Source organism: Hyperolius riggenbachi, chromosome 6 (assembly GCF_040937935.1).
Source record: "Hyperolius riggenbachi isolate aHypRig1 chromosome 6, aHypRig1.pri, whole genome shotgun sequence".
NCBI lineage: Eukaryota > Metazoa > Chordata > Amphibia > Anura > Hyperoliidae > Hyperolius > Hyperolius riggenbachi.
In genome coordinates this window covers 113,175,168-113,195,012 of record NC_090651.1, presented here as the reverse complement: position 1 = coordinate 113,195,012, position 19,845 = coordinate 113,175,168, and the positions used below count along the sequence as shown (strand labels likewise).

At 42.5% G+C, this 19,845-nt stretch overlaps 1 protein-coding gene across 2 annotated transcripts in view; it reads left to right on the top strand.

Moving 5' to 3' along the window:
• FNBP1L (formin binding protein 1 like) overlaps positions 1 to 15,441 on the top strand; it is a 236,485-nt gene extending 221,044 nt beyond the window's left edge. The window contains exons 14-15 of one of the 2 annotated variants that reach the window (XM_068239782.1): positions 1,083 to 1,241; positions 10,502 to 15,441. In XM_068239782.1, the coding sequence (XP_068095883.1) occupies positions 1,083 to 1,241; positions 10,502 to 10,509 (167 nt within the window). In that variant the 3' untranslated portion in view covers positions 10,510 to 15,441. Of the gene's footprint in view, positions 1 to 1,082; positions 1,894 to 10,501 lie in introns of those variants that run through there. The other variant, XM_068239778.1, reaches the window with a different exon arrangement.
• Positions 15,442 to 19,845: the final 4,404 nt, after the last annotated feature.

Sequence of the window (19,845 nt, the reverse complement as noted above, 5' to 3'; positions counted from 1 at the left end):
CGGGCGATTGTGGGTAGTTTTCCACTGGCTGTGGCGCTCATCTGTTTGCGTTGCCCATTCAAGTAAATGGCAGCGCCTGTTCCGTACTTTTACCATCATTTGCGTGAACGCTGCATTCCGATCCTGATTTTTTTTCCCCTTGTTTCAGCTGACCCAGGAAACTATATGCAGCTTCCAGGGTGGCTTACCACCTTATCTCAGTGTTCCCCTGCGGGGGTAAAAGAAACTCTGATCGCAACAGAAAACAACCGAAAGCCGTCAAATGCTTTACTGTAGAAAAGCATTTGACTGCGACACTGTGGGACGCCCGACAGTCGCCTGTGTGAAGCAGCCCGAAACTCAGTGCTGAAGCCATATATTGTGGGGGTAGCTTTTTCTCATGGCTGAATACTTGCAAATAACTTCTGTTTAAGGCCTCTTGCACACTACATGTAATTTTGATTTTTAATCGATTTTCACATGTGATTCCGATTTCCGATTTGTAATCTGTACTGCATGCTGCGTTTTTTCTGCGTTTGGGGGGGGGCATCCAGGGAAAATCGGAATCGCAAATCAGATTTGCAGTGTGCCGGGAGCCTCAAGCGGAGTACAGGCCATGCAATTTTCACTTCAGGTCCTATTTCCAATCGAGAAAATGATCAGATTGGACAAAAAAAAATATATGTAACCCACTGACTGCCACTGACCAACCCCAGCTCAAAAGCAATCTTTTTCTTGTCCAGAAGCAGATCAGACGAGCAGAAAAATATCGATCAAATACTGGCTATCATTTTACGTGTGTTCAATCCATTTTATATCGATAATTATTCGGAAATCTGATCAGAATTTGAAAAAATTGCATATGCGCACATGCTTGATTTCTTCTTAATCCGATCAATGTCAGAGCAAAATATTGATCTGATAACTTGAATTGGATCTGAAGGGAATATTGCATTTTTGTTGGTAAAAGGCAATTGTACAAGCTGTAGCCTCAATTTACCACTAGGGGGTGCTGTAGGCTTTTCATGTGTGTTTAGAAGCTAATTCTGCTACTTATTGCTTTGTCTCCCAATAATTTCTGTATGATTGTGTCTTCTGTCTAGGTAACAATGAAGGCACCCTGTCACTGAAAGAAGGTGACGTTATGTACATTATTGAGGAAGATAAAGGGGACGGCTGGACAAGAGCAAGACGACAGAATGGGGAAGAGGGATACGTCCCCACGTCATACATAGATATTACTCTAGAGAAAAACAGTAAAGGTGCAGTAACTTATATCTAAACTAGACACACACACAGATTGGTCAATGCGAGCTGGAGGAGATGTCTGGCTTAGCAGGAGAGAAACTCTTTGTTTGTGGCAGCTGTTGTTCACCATGTGAGCACAGTGAGGTGTCTGGGATATCTCTGAGGGTAGCGCTGGACACATGGAGAGGATCCCCTTTCATTATTGTTGCCTTAAACATGACGACTGTCTTCTAGGAATTGAATCTGTATATTGATTTATATTTTATAATAATTTTTTTTTTTTTGTTGGAATCTATAGCGGCTTAGGAAGCTAGTGTTATTTTTTATTTTGAGGCCTTCTGTTATTATTCTGCACAGAGTAATTTTATGACTTATCTTTTATTTCATGTACATATATATATTATATCTGTTTTTACTAGAGAACACTTTATTTTCCACCTCAGAAATCACGGTTTTCCTCTTACTCTGGCCTGTGGGCCACATCTTAAAAAAATCGATTTTAGCTATTTTTAACCTTTTTCTTATGTAGGCTGTTTGTCGAGTTCTCTTAGCAATGCAAACGGGCATCTAAGGCCTTTCTGTGCCCAGACCAACTTTTTCTAAGCTTCCTGTACTGTATTGCAAATATGTTTTTTTCTGAGGCATTAAAGGAGTATTTCACTGTAAGCTGTGGTAAGAAGGTGATGTATCCAAAATGCGTGAAGTAATGACCACTTTTATCAGTTTGTGACAGGAGTCTCCAGATTCATTTTGTATGTGTGCAGATTTCTCAGACGCCATTGGGGGCGTGACCTCCTGCCTAAAGGTGGCCACTAACGATACAATTTGCCGAACGATCGCTTATGGACTATTCTTTGTATGAATGATCAGAAATTATTGTTCGAGACCACTAATTGACAAAAATCGAGAATTAGAATACTGAAATCGATCTGATTTTTGGATTGATTTCATCAATCTGATTGGATAGGAGTTTTTTGTCCCTTGGTGGTCCCGAGCGATCATTTCCAATCGTTCATGCGAAGAATCGTTCGTAAATGATAATTTGGCAAGTTGTACTATTAGTGGCCACCTTAAGGATACTTTCACACTAGGGAGTTGCTTTGCATTCCGTGGAAAATTGTATCACAATGGAGAGGGAAGTTGCGTTGCATGTTGTGTGCGGTGCAACATATACAGTGAAGTATGGAGTGCATAGGAGGTATGCTTCACTGCAACTGTTACTTTGTACACTACACACTACCTCACTGCATGTATTGCGTTACGCCAACACATCCGTCACACTGCTCTAGTTACATGCTGATGTGAATATACCATAGAATATCATTGCATTACGTGGGCTATGTGATTGTATTGACCAACGCAATGCACCAGTGTGAAAGTAGCCTCATGGCCTTTACATGAGTTTACTCTCCGGTTACTTTAGGTAACGCCTAGCAGGAAAATTCCTAAGGGCCCTTTTCCAATATCCGCGATCCGCTTGAATAAGCGGATCGCTGGCGTTTTGCCGATTGCTAGTGCACTGTGACTTGCATGTAAATCGCAGTGCACTTTTTCCATTAGCGCATTTTGATTTTTCACCAATCGCAATCGTAGTGCTGCGTGATTAATGCCGCAAATGCATTTCACTCCCGACAGTTCACGTGGAGTGGAAAAAGAAGCTTTTGAAAGAGCAAATGCATTTGCAATTGCGCTTGCAAGTGGAAAAGGAGCCTGATGCTACATACACACTTGAGAGAAGTCTTTGGAAAATGAAAGATCACAGACCAATTTTACCCCCTTCCATGTAGTATGAGAGCCATACCTACACAGTCTATTCTATGGAGCTGAACTCCACATCAGAAAACAATCTTTGCAAGATGCTGCACACACAGATGCTGTACACATTCAAAAGATATCAGTATCTGCAAAAGATCTGTTCCTGCAAAAGATCCATTCCTGCAAAATGCATTCATAGTCTATATCTGCAGATCCTCATACACACCTTGTTTAATGGACATTCATCTGCAGATCAGATCCACCAGGATGGATCTTCAGATCTGCAGATAATTGTCAGATCTGCAGATGAATGTCAGTTAAACAAGGTGTGTATGATGATCTGCAGATATCATAGACTATGAATGCATTTTGCAGGAACAGATCTTTTGCAGATACTGATCTTTTGAATGTGTCCAGCATCTTGTGTGCAGCATCTTCCAAAGATTTTTATCTGATGGGGAGTTCAGCTCAATAGAATAGACTGTGTAGCGTATGCTCTCATACTACATGGAATGGGGTAAGATTGGTCTGTGATCTTGCCTTTTCCAAAGACTTTTATCTCAAGTGTGTATGTAGCATAACTCGGGAAACTGATGATATATAGCCAAAGCCAGCGGTCACCCATCAATTAGTTGACGGCTGGTTAGATGTTATTGGTTCAGTTTAATTCCCTACCAGAAGCAATGTTTGTGTTCGGGTGCTGAACTACATGATGCCGAATTCAAACCCCAACACTAGTCAGTATGCAGCTCTTGATTAAATTTAAATTACATGTTTATAGTAATGGTTTTTCCAGTTTTGTTCTGTGTCGTAAAGTTTATTTTTAGATCTGAAAAAAAATGTTTAAAGCCCCAGATAAACCCCAAACTCAACAAGGTGAATTCTGATTGTGGTCCTGCTGATTAGTGTAAATTTATAAATATTACCTTTGGAAACAAACTTTTAAAACTGAATAAATCCATAGAAGCTTAGGGCCCCTGGAAATGTTTGTTGCATGGAGTTCCAAGCATGCTTGGCCCATTATAAAGGTTTTCGGACTGGTGTTTTTACTTCTATACCTGGTATTGAAGCAATGTTTACCCCTTACATTCACTTATCCTGGCTGCAGTTAGAATTTACCATGTTCAATTTTGGGTTTAGATGGATGGTTAAATATTATTTAATCAGGAAAATCTGAAGTGTTAGGTTTTCTTTTTTTGGGGGGAGCTCCACTTGCCATTTTGAAATTTACAACTCCAGTGTGTAAACTCTGGGCTTGAATTATGATCACACACACAGGCACTGTAATGAAACCCTTGTTTACTACAGCAGTAAAGCAAGACCCTGCACTGTGTATAAAACATGCCACTCAAACCAACAGGTGGAGAGAAGGATAAAAATCGTATAATCCATGTTAAAACTGTTTTCTAATTGTTTTGGGTAACTGTCCAGTATATTAAGCAGTATATATTCCCTTTTTAATAAGACACATTTTGCAAATTATCCTGGTGAGTCACTGCATAACCTATAAGCCGACTTCCATGTTGCATAGTGCACAGCAGACATCCACATGAGTCCCATTTATAATACCAGTGCAGGCTCAAAGCTAGAGTGCTACGTTTTCTGCATGTGGGAGCGTTATAAATGTTCCGCATTGTGCACACGCTATACCTGTGAGCCTGGTGGTTTGCACACTATACCTGTGAGCCTGGTGGTTTGCACGCTGTAACTGTGAGCCTGGTGGTTTGCACGCTGTAACTGTGAGCCTGGTGGTTTGCACGCTGTAACTGTGAGCCTGGTGGTTTGCACGCTGTAACTGTGAGCCTGGTGGTTTGCACGCTGTAACTGTGAGCCTGGTGGTTTGCACGCTGTAACTGTGAGCCTGGTGGTTTGCACGCTGTAACTGTGAGCCTGGTGGTTTGCACGCTGTAACTGTGAGCCTGGTGGTTTGCACGCTGTAACTGTGAGCCTGGTGGTTTGCACGCTGTAACTGTGAGCCTGGTGGTTTGCACGCTGTAACTGTGAGCCTGGTGGTTTGCACGCTGTAACTGTGAGCCTGGTGGTTTGCACGCTGTAACTGTGAGCCTGGTGGTTTGCACGCTGTAACTGTGAGCCTGGTGGTTTGCACGCTGTAACTGTGAGCCTGGTGGTTTGCACGCTGTAACTGTGAGCCTGGTGGTTTGCACGCTGTAACTGTGAGCCTGGTGGTTTGCACGCTGTAACTGTGAGCCTGGTGGTTTGCACGCTGTAACTGTGAGCCTGGTGGTTTGCACGCTGTAACTGTGAGCCTGGTGGTTTGCACGCTGTAACTGTGAGCCTGGTGGTTTGCACGCTGTACCTGTGAGCCTGGTGGTTTGCACGCTGTACCTGTGAGCCTGGTGGTTTGCACGCTGTAACTGTGAGCCTGGTGGTTTGCACGCTGTAACTGTGAGCCTGGTGGTTTGCACGCTGTAACTGTGAGCCTGGTGGTTTGCACGCTGTAACTGTGAGCCTGGTGGTTTGCACGCTGTAACTGTGAGCCTGGTGGTTTGCACGCTGTACCTGTGAGCCTGGTGGTTTGCACGCTGTACCTGTGAGCCTGGTGGTTTGCACGCTGTACCTGTGAGCCTGGTGGTTTGCACGCTGTACCTGTGAGCCTGGTGGTTTGCACGCTGTAACTGTGAGCCTGGTGGTTTGCACGCTGTAACTGTGACCATGGAGGTCCACTTGCTGTAACTGTAATCCTGAAGGGTTGCTCGCTGTGACAGTGAGCCTGAAGGGTTGCCCGCTGCCTGTGATAGTGAGCCTGGTGTTTTGCACACTGTAGCTGTCAGCCTGAAGGGTTGCATGATGTGACAGTGAGCCTGGAAGTTTGCACGCTGTAAATATCACCCTGGGGTTTACACGCTGTAACGGTCAGCCTGGAGGTTTGCACACACTGTAACTAAGCCTGGAGATTCAAGTGCTGTAACTAAAAGGCTTGAAAGTCCGCACACTGTGATTGTGAGCTTGGAGGTTTGCATGCTTTAACTGTGAGCTTGGAGGTTCACACAGTGTGATCTTAAGGCCTGGAGTGGTTTTGCTCTGCATGGGATAGATGTCTTGCTTGTAAAGCAAACCTAAACCTCCTGTCTGGAGCTGTAGGTGGCGTTCTGCTGCAATATCGCCCTAAGAAGTCACTGTACTTGTCTTCATAATCTGTCTTTTTAATGTGTTATCAATGGTGTTTGCTTGAATTTACCCCTTTGAAACTACCATGTTCTGAATAAACCAAACCACTTTTTAACCACCCTTTTAATAAATCCAATTTCCCTCAGAAGTGTCGGAAGTCCTGTCTGGTTGTCTTTTTCACTTGGGTGTTACATGGTTTGCTGTGTTTGGTTTTTTTTTTAATATTTATTTTGTTTGGTAACTGTTTGAAAATGAACATGTTCATTGTAATTATTAACCTAAGTGATTTGGAAACTATTTCCATGAGGTAGCCATTCACGATTAGGTCCCACAAACAATCATTTCTGAACATTATGACCTATCAAGCCCACGAACGTCCAAAAAGCTGCTTACTAATTAGATCAGATTAATGAATTGGATCTATTTTTCGGATGGATCTCATCAATCCGACCCTTTCAAATGTCTGAAATTGATAGTATGTCACTTGGCGACCCTGACCTGTCCTGACATTCTTTAGTTTAATACGCTGCCATATTTTTAGTTTTCTTGCTGTCTTTAATTTCTCCACACCTGGTTAAAGGGACTCCAAGCAGTGCAGTAACTATAGAAAGATGCATACCTTTTTGGAGCTCTTTCTCCTCTTTCCATTGATATATAAACCGCCACCCTACGCCTTTTAGTTTTCGCTATTTTCGCGATCGAAATCACGGTCGCCATCTTGGATTCCTTATTCAGCATTGTATTATGCAGGACGACACTTTCCCCTGTTTCGGCAGCTCCATTCAGTGCAATGCAATTAACTACAAGGAACTCAGGGGGATATTATTACAAACATCATGCCGGTAGGTGTGAGGATATAATTAGTTGTGGCTATGCTGAAAGGGACTCTGAGCAGTGCCTGTGGGTATGCCTTTAAGTTCACGCTGTGTAAGCACAGACAAGGCATGCTCTCTCAATATGTGATGGTGTATGTCTGTGCAGGCATTATTCTGTAGAATCCTCATTAATGACCATGCCGCCACTGTCTTATGTCTATGGGTAATTCCTGTAGGTTTTATGTGGCCACCTGTAGATGTTTTCAGAAGATCTTGTACTACCTAAGCCAATTAGGTGGAACTCTATTCTCTCGGTTGGCAAGAAGTCTGACCAGCCATTGCTCCTCTCCAGTTCAGATTTAGACATGTATGGAATTGCATGATTGAACTTAATGCAGAGGCGCAAAGGGGGAGTAGTTGCACTCAGTAACCAATCAGAGTTCTTGTTTAATTTTACAAGATGATATCTGATTGTTTGCTGCAAGCTATTTCTTGAATTGGTGCTTCATTTTTATTTGGATGTGTCCTTTCAAATTATTCCCCTGAAGTATTTCCAACACTTCTTCTTAAAGCCAATGGGTACCGGATTAAAAAAGAAAAAGTCAGATACTCACCTAAGGAGAGGGAAGGCTCGGTCCTAATGAGCCTTCCCTCTCCTCTCCCGGTGCCCTCTGTGCTGCGCTGGCTCCCCCGTTCGCGTCCGCCGCCGCAGGGACTTCGGAGGTCTTCGGGAGCACTCGGGCTTCCGAAGACGGGCCGCTCCATACTACTTACGCGCGAGTGTGTCATAGAGGGCGCTCGCGCATGCGTAGTATGGAGCGGCCGCGTCATCGGGAGCCCGAGTGCTCCCGAAGGCTTCCGAAAGCTCCCGAAGGCATGTGGAAGTGGCAGTATTTGACCGAACTGGTCGAATACTGCCACGGGGGATCCTGCGCGGGACCGGGCACCGGGAGAGGAGGGGGAAGGCTCATTAGGACCGAGCCTTCCCTCTCCTTAGGTGAGCATCTGACTTTTTCTTTTTTAATCTGGTAAACATTCACTTTAAAGAGGAACTGTCTCGAAAATCTTAAAATTTAAAACTCATACAAATAAGTACATTTTCTTCCAGAGTAAAATGAGCCATACATTACTTTTCTCCTATGTTGCTGTCACAGTGAGTAGTAAAAATATGACACTGACAGGTTTTGGGCTAGTCCATCGCTTCATGGGGGATTCTCAGCATGGCCTTTATTCTTAATAAAGACATTCCCTGAAAAAGATTTATACAAACATGCTGGCCAGCCTCCCTGCTCACCGTACACTTCTATGGCAGTTGAACGGAGCAACTGCCATTCACGAAGTGCTTTTAAAAATAGAGAAAACCCTGAGAACCCCCCCTATGAGAAGATGGGTTAGTCCAAAATCTGTTGGTAATGTCGGATTACTACTGCTTACTGTAAGTGAAAGCAACATAGGAGAAAAGTAATTTATGGCTCATTTTACTCTGGAAGAAATGTACTTCTTATTTGTATATGTTTATTTGTATTTTAAATTTTAAGATTTTTACGACAGAGGTCCTTTAAATTTCAGTTTGGCTCATGGGACCTTGAAAATTAAATAAAAAAATGTCACAAATACACCAATGACGGTCTTCAAAAGCTTTTGAAAGCCTACATTGCATACTGCAAAGCAGCAGGATACAAACCTGTCCAATGCAGCTGTTCTCTGTGTATGTAGACCGTGTGGACTTCCCTGTCTGCCCACTCAGTGCAGGAAGATACAAACCTGTCCAATGCAGCTGTTCTCTGTGTATGTAGACCGTGTGGACTTCCCTGTCTGCCCACTCAGTGCAGGAAGATACAAACCTGTCCAATGCAGCTGTTCTCTGTGTATGTAGACCGTGTGGACTTCCCTGTCTGCCCACTCAGTGCAGGAAGATACAAGCCTGTCCAATGCAGCTGTTCTCTGTGTATATAGACCATGCAGACTTCCCTGTCTGCCCACTCAGTGCAGGAAGATACAAACCTGTCCAATGCAGCTGTTCTCTGTGTATGTAGACCGTGTGGACTTCCCTGTCTGCCCACTCAGTGCAGGAAGATACAAACCTGTCCAATGCAGCTGTTCTCTGTGTATGTAGACCGTGTGGACTTCCCTGTCTGCCCACTCAGTGCAGGAAGATACAAACCTGTCCAATGCAGCTGTTCTCTGTGTATGTAGACCATGCGGACTTCCCTGTCTGCCCCTCAGAGCAGGAGATTGCAGTGTCGCCACTCCTGTCCCCATCACTTCCATTTATATACTCTGTTCAGTTACAAAGTTGCATGTTCATTTTCAACAGGAAAAGTAATATTTTACTATAGGAACTATAGATGGTGCTCTTACATTTCTGTGTCACATTTACCAATCTTTGCTCATGTGGCAAAGGTTATTACCCTGGTGATCCACACTCTGTTTAATGGAGATCTGTAACCAAAATATCATTTTGATATGTTGCTTAACTGTTAATGAACCATTCTTTAGTTTTGGTTGTTCTCTATATTTTTACAATCTCTAGTTGCCTATTAGTATTGTAGTGGAGTTGGCTGCATTATCCAATCATCAGTGACATCTGCAGATGATGGCTGAGCTCAAAAAAGCTAAAAGAAAATCAATGACATGGTCCTTAAAGGGAACCTGAAGTGAGAGGAATACGGAGACTGCCATCTTCATTCTCTGAAAAATGCCCGTTGCCTGATTTCTGTGCTGATGCTCTGACTCTAATATGAGTCGCCGGCCCAGAATGACCATGCAGATCAGATGCTTTGACTCTGGTCTAACTCCGTTGGCTGCATGCTTGTTGCAGGTGTGTGACTCTAAAACAACCTAAGACAAAATCTCAATATGACAGCCAGGCAACTGGCATTGTTTACAAGGGAATGAAGATGGCAGCCTTCATATTTCTCTCACTTCAGGTTCCCTTTAAACTGTTATAGTGATGCAGATTTTTGCTTTAGATCTCCTTGCACTGGCCGTTAGTTGTGCAGGGGCTTGTTCACATGCAGTGAAGTGATTGAAGGCCCTCTTTTTCTGCAAGGTGTACAAGCAGGTCCATAGACTTGGTTTGTGAGCAGAAGCCCCAACCACCAGCCTTATCTCAGAGGACCAAGCAGCAGGCAAGCGTTCTTTATAGCCTAGTTGCTTTCATTCACTATGATCATATATTGAGGTTGCAGTGAGTCTGTATAGGTGCATTTGAGTACCCATGTAGCTGTATTGCACTAGATCAGGCATCTGTCTTCTCGTGTCTATGGCTAACTTAAGACTAACTTAAGGATCAGGAAACTCTCCTCTATTAATTAGAAAGCACAGCAGTCCAGTATTGGCAGTGAAAAGCCCTTTAATTTATTCTTAAATTTAAAAAAGTGCAACTCTTACCAATCCTACTTTGTGTGCAACATATTGGGGATATTTTGGTTTCTCTCCATTAAGGCTTTTGAAATGAAACATTTTTGGATTCATATTTCAAAAAAAAAAAGGCAAAGCAGTAGTGACCTATGGTGTCCTGGAAAGTCCCCTTGTAACTGTCCTCTTCTCTGTTTTTTCCTGTTGGACTGCAGGTTCCTGAAGAGGGTGTCTGTGAACCTGGGCGTGATGTGGAAGGCGTTTACATGCAGCTTCTTTTAAGGGGAGGGGCTTAGGTCGGGGACACATGTGAGAGCAGCAACACGCATGTACGCATGATACATACATACATTGTTCACTAACTTCCAGACACCCTGATTTATGTGGAACGTGCTGCACTTTCTGCAGTTCACAGAAAGTACATCAAGTATCCATTGTGTATCATTTCATCTTTTTATTGTTAAAATGATGTTTTACTGGAAAACAAACTAGTGAATGTTCTGTTTTGCTGCACTTTTTGCCTCTATTTAAGACCGAGCATTACCGCCATGTGCGGCATCGTATAGTCTGTACCGATCCCTCCCGACTTGTCTCTATAAATCTAAAGAAAAAAAATTGCACCTTCTTCCAACAACCATAAGACGATTATATGTTAGTTTGGCTAAACCTTCGATTCCCATCTGAGGTTTTTTTTTAATTCGCCACTGTAGTCCAAAATTCCAATCTTTACATAATCTTCACCTGTCAATAATTTGCTTCTAATGACTTAATTTAAGCAGCTCTTTCAATATTCACTAGAATGTTTTGATTATTCCATCATTGCTAGGCTGTGTGCCTACAGGAATTTAACCTGCCAATGTTTGCCTGTGACATCTGCATTCTTGTCCCTAATACGTCCCGTTTGCATGATACATACCACTGTCCTTAACATTATTCTGTAGCTCGATTTTTCTTCCACGTACTGTCCTTCTAGATCATCATTCTCTCAAAACCACTATTTTGTTTCTTGACCACCAATCACCTTGTATCTCCGAGCCAATGCTTTTTATCCATATTTACTTTTTGCTGCTATGACTCTCCAACTTCTCTAACTTATTACATTCCAATTTTTGTACCTTTGGAAATCAATAACCCCTGTATGTGTCTTGCACGTGCAACATTCCTAATTGAGAGGGCAATCTAGTTCATGTGTCCCTCCATCGATGAGGTCATCCCACAACGGGCACAAAGCACTTGGCCAAAGACTGAAGATCTTCGTTGTACTCTTGACCAGCCCGACCCGACTACTTTCCACTTGGATGCTGCCTTAAACTGGAGTGCCTAGGAGGTCGATTGCCAGTATATTTCGAAACAGGTTGATTATTCCATAGTTTTCTTTAATTGGCTTAAAGCAATGATTTATAATCTCATCTTTAGGGGGAAAAATAGCTTTTTAAGACCAGATTTCTCTGATGTGACCAACTCATATGAACTGAAATTTGATTTCTTCCAGCTAGTTCTATTAATCTGATTCTTCTGACTGGTCATTTCTGAGGATGGTGCTTGAAGGAACGAAACAATTTTTTTCTTCTTCTCAGTATTTTAATGAGAACCAGCCACAAATGGGTCTTTGTAATAATCTCAATCCTCTCTCCTAACCTGCTATAATTTTAAAGACCTAAATCCTAGTATACATGTCCAAATTGCAATGATCCTGCAGGCTACAGCAATTAAGGGTGTGGAGTGGGAGCACCAAGATCCTTCAAGGCGATCCACCACCCCTGTCAAGAACTGTGAAAGCAGATATGACCTGAGCTCAACCACAATTACGGATGAATTCCTTTTATTACGCAGTGGACACAATGCATACAAGCACAGTACACATGTACACACGCTAGATTAAAGAGATGCTAGTTATCGGCTGCCTCTGCTGAGATTCAATCGCACTCATCTGCTTGGCCAGTGATGAGCCTGATGGATCCGCTCTGGCCGAGTGCCTTGTTCTCACCCACCCTGTCACATGATGCTCTTGTGCTGCTCTGTTGGCCCCCTGCACAGTGACCTAACGTGTCACTATCCTCGGGGTTAGCAGCATTTCTGTTTAGCCTCAGGCCCTGCATGTTCACCCGAGTAATGGAGTACTGATCCTTCTCTGGTGAGATGTCTCATTCCTGTGTGTGAGACTTTAGGCCTTATATATTAAAAAAAAACCAAAAACACATTTTTTTTAATATGATGTTCCAGATGTACCTAGGTTTAGAGGACAAACATTTTGAATTTTTTTTTTTTTTTTTTTTTTTTTTTACTAAACTTGATGCGTCTATGGTCCAGGGGCATTTTGTATACCGGTATGTTCTCCTCCCAATTATTGTGCCCCCATTGTGTCCTCTTGCCTCCCCTTGTGTCTTCCTTCCCAGTACCCCCCGTGCCCGCTTCCCCTTCACAGTGTATAGCTAAAAGCAGCGGCAGCGCATCCATCAGAGCCTGCGGCGATCAGAGACCGCTCCTATCTCATTGCTCCCCTAGTGCCGGATTTCGATGATTGCTTTATTACGTGATACTAGCACTAGGGGACCAGTGAATGAGGTGAGAGACGCTGCTGCTGCTTTTATCTATACACGGGGGAGCAGAGGAGGATGTGGGGACAATACAGCCAGTCGTATCGGCATGAGTTAGTGAGTCGGGATATAACAAAGTGACTTTTTCTCCCCATTTTGGGGGAGAAAAAGTGCGTCTTATATTCCTAAAAATACAAGAAAGTTCCCTGTGTGATTGCCTTTTTTGGCAAGTATTTAGGAAGGGTGTGCTGGGAATACACTGTTCGTTTTTTAGCTGATAAGAGGGTTCGATAGATAATTTCCGACATGTCTGATCTCACTTTCGATTCTTTGGCCGCTCGTTTTCTGATAGTAGTGAATGGAAAAAGATAAGAAAAACGAGCGGAAGATAAGAGAATCGAGAGCTGAATCGAGCGGCAAAAACGATCAAGAGCAGAAACGCACGGCAGAAACGAACCGTGTATTCCCAGCATAAGACTAAGCTCCTGCAGAGGCTGCCTTAACTCCTGCACCCATGCATTTAATGAGATGCATGGGCAGTTGTAGAGTCTGACTTTACAGACAGTCCAACGCAGAAAAAGGAAACCAGAAATAAAGGGATCAGCTTCTATCACTAGTCAGTAGGTCCTAAAACACAAGCAGAGTTGTCTCAAGATTGTTCTACCAGCACTAGTTACAATAATTTGTGGACTAGTGTGAATAGATGGCACAGCGGGCTCACTGATGTACAGCTGTGTGCTGAGATACAAAGTACACTATCTTGAAACACTCAAATCAGCACATAGTACTACAAAGTAATAAAAAAAACCGCGTGAACTTTTTTAGCCCTTAGGTTATACTTTTATAATTTAACAATTGAGATGAAGATTATTACAAATATCCATTTGCAGGTTGTTCTGGGACAGAAGCGCACTGAGGAGTGATGCTGTGCCACAGCTGCAGAAGCAGCCATTGTACTTCTTTTCTATAAGTAACTCTTCTGGACGAATGCTACCAGGATCCAGACCGTGTAACACAAGCGTTGTGTTTTGTTGATTGTCTTTAGGGCGGTAGAGTATTTCTGGGTTAGGAGGTTCCAGTCCACTTTGTTGTATTGTTAAAGTCTGTTGGCAGGCAATCAGTTTGTTGTATAAAAACCTGATGAGATGACAGTAATACTTAATAATGTGCACTTTTCTTTTATAAACATGTGTATTGCTGATCTGTTTTATATTGTACATATGGTTGTCTGAGACCACTTTAATCACTTGTCTCTGCAAACTTGTGAATTAATGTGTGTAAAGAAAAAAAACAACAAAACACTCTACGGAATCCCTTTTTATGAAACTCCTACTGCTTCTTTTATGTAGTAGCCGACGAATCGTATTCTCAGCTTTGGTATTGAATCTTCTTTGGCATTTACAAGAATAAATGGTAACATTTCTATGAAAGCAATGCATATTGTGTAAGGTCCTTCTTGCACTGCACAGCCAGGCCTCGGCTGGTAGAAGTGTTATTACAAGGTGTCACTCACTAGCTGCACACTCCTAGGAGAGTCTGGTTTCTGCTGGAAATTGGCCATCAAGCCTTGCGGCTGATTTATTGCAATTCTCAGGGCTGGAGATCATTGTGGAACCTGGGTGATCCTGCTTACCTGGCTGGTTGCCTCCTGCTGGGGGATAACAGACTTGAGCTTTCCCTTGAGGGCAGCATGTAGATTAGTAAATTAGCATTTAGCAAGTTCATGCACACGGCAGCACCGAAAATTTACATGAAGTGTAATGCACAATACATGAAGTGATATGAGATAAACGTGTAAGTACAGTCTCAATCCTACTTTCAAGGGTACCTGAGATGGGGCAAGAGAAAAATGTATACATACTTTCTCCAGCCTGAACTAATTGTCCTCAGCCGCCTCCTTGTTCCTCCACAATCGGCTTCGGTGAGTCTGCCAGTTTAGGCCCAACTGCGCATGCGTGGCCTGTCCGTGTGTGTGCCCTCATCGTGCTCCCACCGGTGCAATGGGGGAGCGTGCACGGCCAGACTGCGCCGACTGGACAATTTATCGTGGCCTATTGCAGTTGAATGGGGAGGAGGCAGAGGACATAGAGGGAGCAGTACATTTTTTCTTCTGCCCCTTCTCAGGTACACTTAAAATGAGCAAACTAGGTTGTGTTCCTTAAAGGGTAAAGAATTCAGGGCTAAGAAGAAAGAAAAAAAAAAATCTCTGCAGTCTAAAATTGGACATACATCACTCGATATTGCAGGCTGCTCGACCTTTAGGCTCCCTGCGAACTGCAAATCCGTTTTGAAATTTTGATTTTCAATTCCGATTTTCCCTGAATACATTCAACAGAAAAAACGGATCAAAAATGCAGCATGCAGTAAAGATTAAAAAACCGGAATCTGATGTAAAAACTGATTAAAAATCGGAATCGCATGCATTGTGCAGGGATCCTTAGATAGATCCCTCTCTGAATGAATCTGAGATGATTCAGCTGGAATATATACAGACTTCTTACTGCTAGTTTTTATTTTTTTAAGAGTTCAGGGGAAATATAATATAAAAAAGGCCTTTTCTCTTTAGAAGTGTTAAATAGATGTAACGGAAGCCTTGTACACGCTTAAAGGGACTCCGAGCAGTGCAGAAACTATGGAAAGATGCATATCATTTTAAAGCTCTCTTTCTCCTCTTTCCAATGATATATAAACCACCATCCTACGCCTTTTAGTTTTCGCGATTGAATTTGCCGCGGCCGCGATTTCGATCGCGAAAATAGAGAAAACTAAAAGGCGTAGGGCAACGATTTAGGTGTCGTCAGAAAGAGGAGAAAGAGAGCTTTAAAATGATATCCATCAAGCCATAGTTATATTGTATTACACAGGGCGACTTTTTGTCAAAGTCAGCAGCTGCATTCAGCAGAATGGAGCTGCCGACACTGGGGAAAGTGTCGTCCTCTGTAATACAATATAACTATGGCTTGATGGATATCATTTTAAAGCTCTCTTTCTCCTCTTTCTGACGACACCTAAATCGTTGCCCTACACCTTTTAGTTTTCTCTATTTTCGCGATCGAAATCGCGGCCGCGGCAATTTCAATCGCGAAAATAGCGAAAACTAAAAGACGTAGGGTGGTGGTTTATATATCATTGGAAAGAGGAGAAAGAGAGCTTTAAAATGATGTCCATCTTTCCATAGTTTCTGCACTGCTCGGAGTCCCTTTAAAGAGAACCTGAACTGAAAATAAGTCAAAATAACTATACACTGGTCATACTTCCCTCCCATATAGTCTACTGTTCAATCTCATTATCCTCTCCTGCATCCTGTTTGTCCACTATGATGGATGTAATTCTACGTCCTCCATTTTAAAAATGGCCATTACCCCATAACCGCTTCCTGGCTAGCACACTGTTAAACTGTAATATCACCCACTTGAGCCATAGGGAAATATGAACATTACCTTGCACATTCAGTTGTAACTGACAGCTGCTGATATATAACTGACAACAACTGGTATATTTCAGTTCTGACAAAATATTGTCAGAACTGGAAGGGATCAGTGTAAGAAGCAAATGGTGAGCTTCTGAGAGGAATTAACGGTGAGGACAGTATGTAATATTAGTTTGAAGGTAAATAGTGTTCATTTTAAATAATTTTACTCGCTTTAGGTTCCCTTTAAGGGCTCAGAGCTGTATCTAGTAAGAATGGATCGGTGACGCATCAGGTCCACTGTACCTACAGAGTGCCAAATTATCTTCTTGATCCCTCTTTCCTGCTCTGTGCTGTCATATCTCCATCGCAACAGGCGGTCTCTAAACTAGCAACATGTCTGTACAGCACTCTACCCCAAACTGTTGACCAAGGGATTGCGGGTGACAGTAATTCTGCATGTGTATAGTCCTTTATTCCACAACTATAAAATATTTGAGTAAACAAAACTAGTGGTGCAATGTAAAAATTCCTCTCCTGACAGCTGTGTAAAGCAGTCTTAATTCAATGTAGGTGTAAAATATTTACAAGGCTTACGCCACATTTACAGTGGCGCATTGTGCTTTAATGGCCACTTTATAAACCAGCTTACTGCACTGCACCATTTATGCAATGTTCACAGTAAAGTGGGCGAGTTGCGGTATACTGTAATTGGTTGCGGTATGATAATGCACTGCATACATGCAGTGTGTAATCAGTAAACGTGTGTTAACAGTAGGCATGAAGCATATCTTTAATTGACTGTATGCCTCACTGTGCCCAATGCAGTGCATGGATAATGTGTGATGTCGCTGTCCGATCCACTGCGTTCCTGCTGGCACTGGGAACACAACAGCCACTGTGAATGTGGCCTTTGTGTTGAAATGAGTCCTGTTTGTTTGGCAAGAAGTAAGGACAATACTTGGCCATAAGCTTTGGAAGGTTGGCTTAGGCCCAGTTCACACTACAACAGAAAGGCAGTGTATGCATAATAAACAATGTGGTAAGCACGTCTGTTCAGGATCTGAGTGGAAGCGCTGGTGGTGTTCATATTGGCTGCTGTTTGTGTCGCCACCCATCCTCCGGTACGTCCACTTTTCTTGTCGTCTCCACTCACCAGGAAGCATGGGGCTTCCTGTTGTGTTTTTTTCTTTTTTAAAGTGAATCCTACCTAGCAACAGGGAGGATTCTCATTGGTCCACATGAACCAATGAAAATTTTCTCAGCTTGCAAAAGAACTAATGCGAATCCTCCTGCAACATAGAGGAAGCCCTATGCTTCCTGGTGGTGACTAGTGGCACTGAATTTCCACCGGACAGGAGAGTGATTTTTGTGCAGCGGGAACGGACACCGTCCATTTCTATAGACTTACGTTGCGTCAAATTTGCAGTTCAGCTGTGGAAAATACAGCAGGCTGTATTCGGTGATTTTTGATGTGCATTTGCGTCCTGTTTGACGGTGTAAATACATCCTATTAATAACATAGGATGTATTTTCTGGCCAACTGCATTCTGGTAAAAAGTTTTCTCTTTAGTGTGAATGTGGCCTTAGTGATGTGAGTAAATTGTGGGCATGCTTCAAACTGGATCAAATCCGTTTCAACTACAGTATGAATATTGTGTAAAATGTATTTTTATGGATAAAAACAAAAAAATGATACACACATTAAAATATTTTAAGGGTTTGAATTGCTGAATAAATATTATTTTGGGAATTCTAATTTTTGGTTAAGATGTACAAATATTGTATTTTCTTCAAATTTATTTGCCCTCAATATGTCCATGAAAGCAATAGATATGTATATAAATGTACTAAAAGATATGCTATGAAAAAAAATCTCTGATTTTTAATAAAGAATGAAAAGAAGTATTAAAAGTGAAACTAATGCAACATTGACTGCTGAGGTGCAGCATTCTCCTCATTCTGGGAGTGAAGTGGTTGCCAGTCCAGGTAGCAGCGTCACATATCTTCTAGAATGATCTCCAGCCCAGAACAGCATTTATAAATCAGCCTGTAGGTGATTCAAAGGATTGCTCTCCTTTCTCTGAAGTGGAATTCTCTTCAAAAAAGTACTCTGGAAGGGCTAAAGCTTCTGTTAGTATTTTACTCTGTAGTTCCTGAAATACAGCAATTTCCCCTCATTTTCTTTGCTGGCACAAATAGTACAGCAGTTTTTCCCAAAAGGTGTGCAGATAGCAATACAACGCTTTAGCATGCTGGGGTAAGATGTGACCTCTACAACAGTGTTCTAGCCAGGGAGGTCTACATGCCAAAATAGCAGTGAGACTCTATGGCACTTGGTTGTTAAAGTGGAAAAGGGGCGGAGTATAGAAGAATCTTAAGCTAAACTAGTCAGAGAAAATCTTCACTAAACAGGGCACAGAAGTACAGTTTTCCTATAGAGTGAAGCCAGTAAAAAGGGTGCATGAAGCTCCACTGGTAAAATTGTGCCACCATAGGCGGCAATAATAGCTGTCATTAGCGGTAATGGTTGGAAATTTGTGTAACCTGTTTTGTTGCTTCTGTTTGAATAGCGAGTAGCCCCGGGTGGTAAAATTTGTGATCATCGCTGCTAATTGCAGCTTTGCAGTCGAGGGGGGGAGGGAGGGGTGAAGGGGTTTAGCCATTGATAGAGGGAGGGTTCAGTGTGAGAGAAGGGTTAGGTTAGGTCATGGAAAAATGTTAGTAGAGATTAATGATATATTATCTGCTGCTAGTAGATTACCGGTAAAATTACCAATAATCTACTATTTAAATCACCCTCCTGTACCTTTTTCCCCAGGTGCCTTTATTACATGTACACCTATAAACACCTGCCACTGTCATTTGAAACACTAGGAATATAGTGAGCAACAAAAACATGAGTAGGAATGGTCTGTGAGATGCAAGAAAACAGAAACCCAAATTGATGCAGGATCATGCAAATTGTGTATGCCTATTTTTACAACTTGGAAATGGACCAATTACTTCCACCTTAGATGTATGCAATTGATTCATTTTCCATCTTCCATCTACATACAGAATTTCCATAAATTATTTGCATCTCACTGACCATCCTGAGTTCTGAGCTGCAGTGGTGGCCCACCAGATCTCAGTAATCAGAAAAAAATGGTACTATATTATCCTATTACATAGAGAAAATGACAGAACTTTCCTTAACATTCTGCTAGAGCTACCACGGCAAGGAAAGCTTGGTTGAACCAGCTGTTGGCAAGAGATGACCACCTCCTGTGTGAAGGTTTTGGCTGGAGTTCCAGCTAAATGATAAAATTCTGGTATCAGGTTTTAGGCATCTTTTCCACAGGCAGTTAAACTGCGTGCTCAGCAAGCAGTTACCAGGCAACAGCAAGCAGTTGTGTGAGTTTGAAAGACAGTCTAAAGCAAAGTTTGTTGGGTGGGAAAAACTGGTGATTAGGGATGGTCAAGATGCAAGAGTTAAGGTAGCTATACATCTAGCAATGTATGGGCAGATTCAACCAAGAGACCAATCTCTCTTGTCGAATCTGATGAGAGAGATCTGTCAGCTGCCCATACACCACAAGTCTATTCGTAGTCATTTTCATGCTAAAATTGA